Genomic DNA, 7,560 nt, shown 5'->3' on the forward strand with positions numbered 1-7,560 from the left:
TGGAACCCTGTGCGAGAACCTCTCCGGCTATGTCGAGGGCATCCTGAAACCCATTGTACAAAGAACCCCCAGCTTTTGTCACGACCCTACGGACTTCCTACAGAAACTCAGCGCACATGGAGCAGTTGAACCAGGAGCGCTCCTCGTCACAATGGATGTCTCGGCACTCTACACCAGCATCCCCCACGATGATGGCATTGCTGCAACTGCCTCAATACTCAACGCCAACAACTGCCAGTTTCCAGATCCAATTTTACAACTCATCCGCTTCATCCTGGACCACAACGTCTTCACCTTGAACAACCAGTTCTTCATCCAGACACACGGAACAGCCATGGGGACCAAATTCGCACCTCAATATGCCAACATCTTCATGCACAGGTTCGAACAAGACTTCTTCACCGCACAGGACCTTCAACCGATGCTATACACTAGATACATCAATGATATGTTCTTCCTTTGGACTCATGGTGAACAATCACTGAAACAACTATATGGTGACATCAACAAGTCCCATTCCACCATCAGACTCACCATGGACTACTCTCCGGAATCGGTTGCATTCTTGGACACACGCATCTCCATTAAGGACGGTCACCTCAGCACCTCACTGTACCGCAAGCCCACGGATAACCTCACGATGCTCCACTTCTCCAGCTTCCAGCCTAAACACGTTAAAGAAGCCATCCCCTACGGACAAGCCCTCCGAATACACAGGATCTACTCGGATGAGGAGGATCGCAACAGACACCTCCAGACGCTGAAAGATGCCCTCATAAGAACAGGATATGGCGCTAGACTCATTGATCAACAGTTCCGACGCGCCACAGCGAAAAACCGCACCGACCTCCTCAGAAGACAAACACGGGACACGGTGGACAGAGTACCCTTCGTCGTCCAGTACTTCCCCGGAGCGGAGAAGCTACGGCATCTCCTCCGGAGCCTTCAACATGTCATTGATGAAGACGAACATCTCGCCAAGGCCATCCCCACACCCCCACTTCTTGCCTTCAAACAACCGCACAACCTCAAACAGACCATTGTCCGCAGCAAACTACCCAGCCTTCAGGAGAACAGTGACCACGACACCACACAACCCTGCCACAGCAACCTCTGCAAGACGTGCCGGATCATCGACACGGATGCCATCATCTCACGTGAGAACACAATCCACCAGGTACACGGTACATACTCTTGCAACTCGGCCAACGTTGTCTACCTGATACGCTGCAGGAAAGGATGTCCCGAGGCATGGTACATTGGGGAAACTATGCAGACGCTACGACAACGGATGAATGAACACCGCTCGACAATCACCAGGCAAGACTGTTCTCTTCCTGTGGGGAGGCACTTCAGCAGTCACGGGCATTCAGCCTCTGATCTTCGTGTCAGCGTTCTCCAAGGTGGCCTTCACGACACACGACAGCGCAGAGTCGCTGAGCAGAAACTGATAGTCAAGTTCCGCACACATGAGGACGGCCTAAACCGGGATCTTGGATTTGTGTCACATTATCAGTAACCCGCACAGTTTGCCTCCTGGACTTGCAGAATCTCACTGGCTGTTCTGTCTGGAGACGATACACATCTCTTTAACCTGTGCTTAATGCTCCCTCCATTCACATTGTCTGTATCTTTAAGATCTGCTTGGCTGTAGGGATTCGCATTCTAATCAGTATTCTGTAACTTGATTTTGTTTCTCTGTGCCCTGTTTGCTCCGAAAGCTAATGGTATTTGTTACCAAATAAACCTGTTGGACTTCAACCTGGTGTTGTGAGACTTCTTACTGTGTTTGATGGGGACAGTGTAGAGGGAGCTTAACTCTGTCTCTTACCCCGTGCTGTACCTGTCCTGGGAGTGTTAGATGGGGACAGTGTAGAGGGCGCTTTACTCTGTATCTATCCCTGTGCTGTACCTGTCCTGGGAGTGTTTGATGGGGACAGTGTAGAGGGAGCTTTATTCTGTATCTAACCCCGTGCTGTACCTGTCCTGGGAGTGTTTGATGGGGACAGTGTAGAGGGAGCTTTACTCTGTATCTAACCCCGTGCTGCACCTGTCCTGGGAGTGTTTGATGCGGGACAGTGTAGAGGGAGCTTTACTCTGTATCTAACCCCGTGCTGTACCTGTCCTGGGAGTGTTTGATGGGGACAGTGTCGAGGGACCGTTACTCTGTATCTAACCCCGTGCTGTACCTGTCCTGGGAGTGTTTGATGGGGACAGTGTCGAGGGAGCTTTACTCTGTATCTAACCCCATGCTGTACCTGTCCTGGGAGTGTTTGATGGGGACAGTGTAGAGGGAGCTTTACTCTGTATCTAACCCCGTGCTGTACCTGTCCTGGGAGTGTTTGATGGGGACAGTGTAGAGGGAGCGTTACTCTGTATCTAAACCCGTTCTGTACCTGTCCTGGGAGTGTTTGATGGGGACAGTGTAGAGGGAGCGTTACTCTGTATCTAACCCCGTGCGGTGAGTGTATTGGGAGCTGAGGCCAGTTGGGTGTCTCAGTGAGTTACACACTCAGTGATGCAGTGATTTTAGCAGATTACCTGCCACAGGCTCCCTCTGCTGTGGGACAGTTTCTCCACACTGACTGGGAACATTTTCGTAACTGCCCTGTTTCGCTCCGCTCTCCGACTCCACATCATCATAAACCCCTTCAAAACACAGAGGAATGGGGTTATGTCTCCGCCTGTGATTACCTGTTCACTTCTTAACAATTTCCACAGAGAGAAGGAGGCCATTCAGCCCATCCTGCCCCATGGTAGCCCACTGAAAGATGTATTCAATTATTCCCCACTCTCTCTCCCGCTCTCCCTGTAAATTTTCCCCCTTCCAGTATTTCCCCAATTGCCCCTTTTGAAAGTTGCGATTGGATCTGCTTCCAGTGCCCTTTCAGGCAACGCCTTCCAGATCACAACTGCTGCTCTGAAGAGGGGAGAAGACCCCATCCCCTGTCACTCAATGTACTGCTCGACCGAGAGAGAGGGAGAGAGAGAGAGAGAGAGACAGAGACAGTGAGAGAGAGAGAGAGACAGGGTGAGAGAGAGAGAGACAGAGAGAGACAGAGAGAGAGACAGAGAGAGACTGAGAGAGAGAGAGACAGAGACAGAGAGAGACAGAGAGAGAGACAGAGAGAGAGAGAGAGACAGAGAGAGAGAGAGACAGAGAGAGAGAGAGACAGAGAGAGAGAGAGACAGAGAGAGAGAGAGACAGAGAGAGAGAGAGACAGAGAGAGAGAGGGAGAGAGAGAGAGAGACAGACAGAGAGAGACAGAGAGAGACAGAGACAGTGAGAGAGAGAGAGACAGAGAGAGACAGAGAGAGACTGAAAGAGAGACTGAAAGAGAGACTGAGAGAGAGACTGAGAGAGACTGAGAGAGAGACTGAGAGAGAGACAGAGACAGTGAGTGAGAGAGAGAGAGAGACAGAGAGACAGACAGAGAGAGACTGATAGAGAGACAGAGAGAGAGACAGAGAGAGAGAGACAGTGAGAGAGAGAGAGAGAGAGACTGAGAGAGAGACAGAGAGAGAGGGACGGAGAGAGAGACAGAGAGAGAGAGACAGAGAGAGAGACAGAGAGGGAGACAGAGAGAGAGACCGAGAGAGACAGTGAGAGAGAGAGAGACAGAGAGAGAGAGAGACAGAGAGAGTCAGGCAGAGAGAGAGAGACAGAGAGAGAGAGACAGAGAGGGATTGAGAGTGATAGAGAGAGACAGAGAGAGAGAGATTGGTGGAGTAGTGGATGAGGTGGAGGGCTGTTGTAGGCTGCAAAGAGACATAGATAGGATGCAAAGCTGGGCTGAAAAATGGCAAATGGAGTTAAACCCTGATAAATGTGAGGTGATTCATTTTGGTAGGACAAATTTAAATGTGGATTACAGGGTCAAAGGTAGGGTTCTGAAGACTGTGGAGGAACAGAGAGATCTTGGGGTCCATATCCACAGATCTCTAAAGGTTGCCAGTCAAGTGGATAGAGCTGTGAAGAAGGCCTATAGTGTGTTAGTTTTTATTAACAGGGGGTTGGAGTTTAAGAGCCGTGGGGTTATGCTGCAACTGTACAGGACCTTGGTGAGACCACATTTGGAATATTGTGTGCAGTTCTGGTCACCTCACTATAAGAAGGATGTGGAAGCGCTGGAAAGAGTGCAGAGGAGATTTACCAGGATGCTGCCTGGTTTGGAGGGTAGGTCTTATGAGGAAAGGTTGAGGGAGCTAGGGCTGTTCGCTCTGGAGCGGAGGAGGCTGAGGGGAGACTTAATAGAGGTTTATAAAATGATGAAGGGGATAGATAGAGTGAACGTTCAAAGACTATTTCCTCGGGTGGATGGAGCTATTACAAGGGGGCATAACTATAGGGTTCGTGGTGGGAGATACAGGAAGGATATCAGAGGTAGGTTCTTTACGCAGAGAGTGGTTGGGGTGTGGAATGGACTGCCTGCAGTGATAGTGGAGTCAGACACTTTAGGAACATTTAAGCGGTTATTGGATAGGCACATGGAGCACACCAGGATGATAGGGAGTGGGATAGCTTGATCTTGGTTTCAGATAAAGCTCGGCACAACATCGTGGGCCGAAGGGCCTGTTCTGTGCTGTACTGTTCTATGTTCTGTTCTATGTTCTAGAGAGAGAGAGAGACAGAGAGAGAGAGAGAGACAGGCAGAGAGAGTGACAGACAGAGAGAGAGAGATGCAGAGAGAGAGAGAGAGAGACAGAGAGAGAGAGTCAGGCAGAGAGAGAGAGAGACAGAGAGGGATTGAGAGCGATAGAGAGACAGAGAGAGAGAGAGAGTGAGTGACGGAGAGACAGGGAGAGAGAGAGAGAGACAGAGAGAGAGAGAGAGACAGAGAGAGAGTGAGTGAGTGAGAGAGGGTGGGAGAGAGTGTTGAAGTTTATTTATTAGTTCCAAGTAGGCTTACATTAACACTGCAATTAAGTTACTGTGAAAATCCCTCAGTTGCCACACTCCGGCGCCTGTTCGGGTACACTGAGGGAGAATTTAGCACGGCTAATGCACCCTAACCAGCACGTCTTTCAGACTGTGGGAGGAAACCGGAGCACCCGGAGGAAACCCACGCAGACACGGGGAGAATGTGTAGACTCCGCACAGACAGTGACCCAAGCCGGGAATTGAACCCAGGTCCCTGGAGCTGTGAGGCAGCAGCGCTAACCACTGTGTCACTGTGCCCCCGGGAATCGAACCCGGGTCCTTGGAGCTCCGAGTGTGGTCTAACCGAGGGATATGGAGACTGGAACTGTGCACAGTGCTCCGAGTGTGGTCTAACCGAGGGATATGGAGACTGGAACTGTGCACAGTGCTCCGAGTGTGGGTCTAACCGAGGGATACGCAGACTGGAACTGTACACAGTGCCCCTAGTGTGGTCTAACCGAGGGATATTGAGACCGGAACTGTGCACAGTGCTCCGAGTGTGGTCTAACCGAGGGATATGGAGACTGGAACTGTGCACAGTGCTCCGAGTGTGGTCTAACCGAGGGATATTGAGACCGGAACTGTGCACAGTGCCCCTAGTGTGGTCTAACCGAGGGATATGGAGACTGGAACTGTGCACAGTGCTCCAAGTGTGGTCTAACCGAGGGATATGGAGACTGGAACTGTGCACAGTGCCTCCGAGTGTGGTCTAACCGAGGGATATGGAGACTGGAACTGTGCACAGTGCTCCGAGTGCGGGTCTAACCGAGGGATATGGAGACTGGAAACTGTGCACAGTGCTCCGAGTGCGGGTCTAACCGAGGGATATGGAGACTGGAACTGTGCACAGTGCTCCGAGTGTGGGTCTAACCGAGGGGTATGGAGACTGGAACTGTGCACGGTGCTCCGAGTGTGGGTCTAACCGAGGGATATGGAGACTGGAACTGTGCACAGTGCTCCGAGTGTGGGTCTAACCGAGGGATATGGAGACCGGAAACTGTGCACAGTGCTCCGAGTGTGGGTCTAACCGAGGGATATGGAGACTGGAACTGTGCACAGTGCTCCGAGTGTGGGTCTAACTGAGGGATATGGAGACTGGAACTGTGCACAGTGCTCCGAGTGTGGGTCTAACCGAGGGATATGGAGACTGGAACTGTGCACAGTGCTCCGAGTGTGGTTTAACCGAGGGATATGGAGACTGGAACTGTGCACAGTGCTCCGAGTGTGGTCTAACTGAGGGATAGGGAGACTGGAACTGTGCACAGTGCTCCGAGTGTGGTCTAACCGAGGGATAGGGAGACTGGAACTGTGCACAGTGCTCCGAGTGTGGTGTAACCGAGGGATATGGAGACTGGAACTGTGCACAGTGCTCCGAGTGTGGTCTAAACCGAGGGATATGGAGACCGGAACTGTGCACAGTGCTCCGAGTGTGGGTCTAACCGCGGGATATGGGAGGCTGGAACTGTGCAGTGCTCCCAGTGTGTGAAGATTGGAGTGTATTGTGAATGAATCAGAGTTTGGACTCACCGTCCTTCAGTTGGGCAGTGCCCACCACATCATCGTAATATCCTTCACCGTTTTGTCCGTGGGGTCGCTGCTGGTTCCTGGAATTAACGAGTAAAATTTGGGATGTAATGGAATCTCGGCGTTTTGTCAAAGACACAATAAGATTGTAGGCATTTCCCCAGACAGGCAGAGTAAATAGGTGTGTGTGTGAGTACAGGACCCCCTCCCCCAATCCCGAGCGGGCACCATCTCCCACAGAATCCCCTTTCTCGCCCCTCACCGACAGACCCCAGAGCTTTTTACTCAGGGAGGTGTCTGACTCGGTGCAGGGGGGTGGCAGGGAGAGGGGCGGGGGGGGGGGGGGGGGAATGGTATTGTCCCAGAGGTACAAGGTCAGCCCCTGGCCCCCTCACACTGAGTGCCGGAGGCTTTCCGTTAGGGTACCTGTCTGAACGGTTCCAACACGCCTGGAATACTCACCTGCCATCTCACTCGACCCGTCGCTGCCAACCACATCATCATAGTACTCCCCAGCGCCCTCCTGCAGGGGAGACAAGGACAGTGTCTGGGATCAGTCTGGACTCACGGTACGGACCATCACACACCCACATCCACTCACACACACCCACACACAGAACCACACACTCACTCTCTCGCACACGCACTCTCTCACACACTCTCTCGCACACGCACTCTCTCACACACTCTCTCACACACACACTCACTCTCTCGCACACCGCACTCTCTCACACACTCTCTCACACACTCTCTCACACACACACTCACTCTCTCGCACACGCACTCTCTCACACACACTCACACACTCTCACACACGCACCCTCTCTCACACACGCACCCTCTCTCACACACGCACCCTCTCTCACACACGCACCCTCTCTCACACACGCACCCTCTCTCACACACACGCCCTCTCTCACACACGCACCTCTCTCACACACGCACCCTCTCTCACACACGCACCCTCTCTCCACACACGCACCCTCTCTCACACACGCACCCTCTCTCACACACGCACCCTCTCTCACACACGCACCTCTCTCACACACGCACCTCTCTCACACACGCACTCTCTCTCACACACGCACTCTCACCACACGCACTCTCTCACACAC

General features: G+C 52.3%; 1 protein-coding gene across 3 annotated transcripts in view; it reads right to left on the reverse strand.

The window, feature by feature from the left end:
* The window catches only part of LOC144486619 (uncharacterized), a 26,503-nt gene extending 19,538 nt beyond the window's left edge, over positions 1–6,965 (reverse strand). For all 3 annotated transcript variants that reach the window (XR_013496282.1, XM_078204663.1, XM_078204664.1), the window contains exons 1-3: positions 6,908–6,965; positions 6,449–6,525; positions 2,542–2,649 (exon numbers count right to left, since the gene is read on the reverse strand). Coding sequence is in view for 2 of the 3 variants with exons in the window: in XM_078204663.1 (XP_078060789.1) it covers positions 2,542–2,643 (102 nt within the window). In the remaining variant the exon portion in view is untranslated. The remainder of the gene's footprint in view (positions 1–2,541; positions 2,650–6,448; positions 6,526–6,907) is intronic.
* Between the last annotated feature and the right edge of the window lie 595 nt (positions 6,966–7,560).

The sequence above is a fragment of the Mustelus asterias genome, unplaced genomic scaffold (genome assembly GCF_964213995.1).
Source record: "Mustelus asterias unplaced genomic scaffold, sMusAst1.hap1.1 HAP1_SCAFFOLD_416, whole genome shotgun sequence".
NCBI lineage: Eukaryota > Metazoa > Chordata > Chondrichthyes > Carcharhiniformes > Triakidae > Mustelus > Mustelus asterias.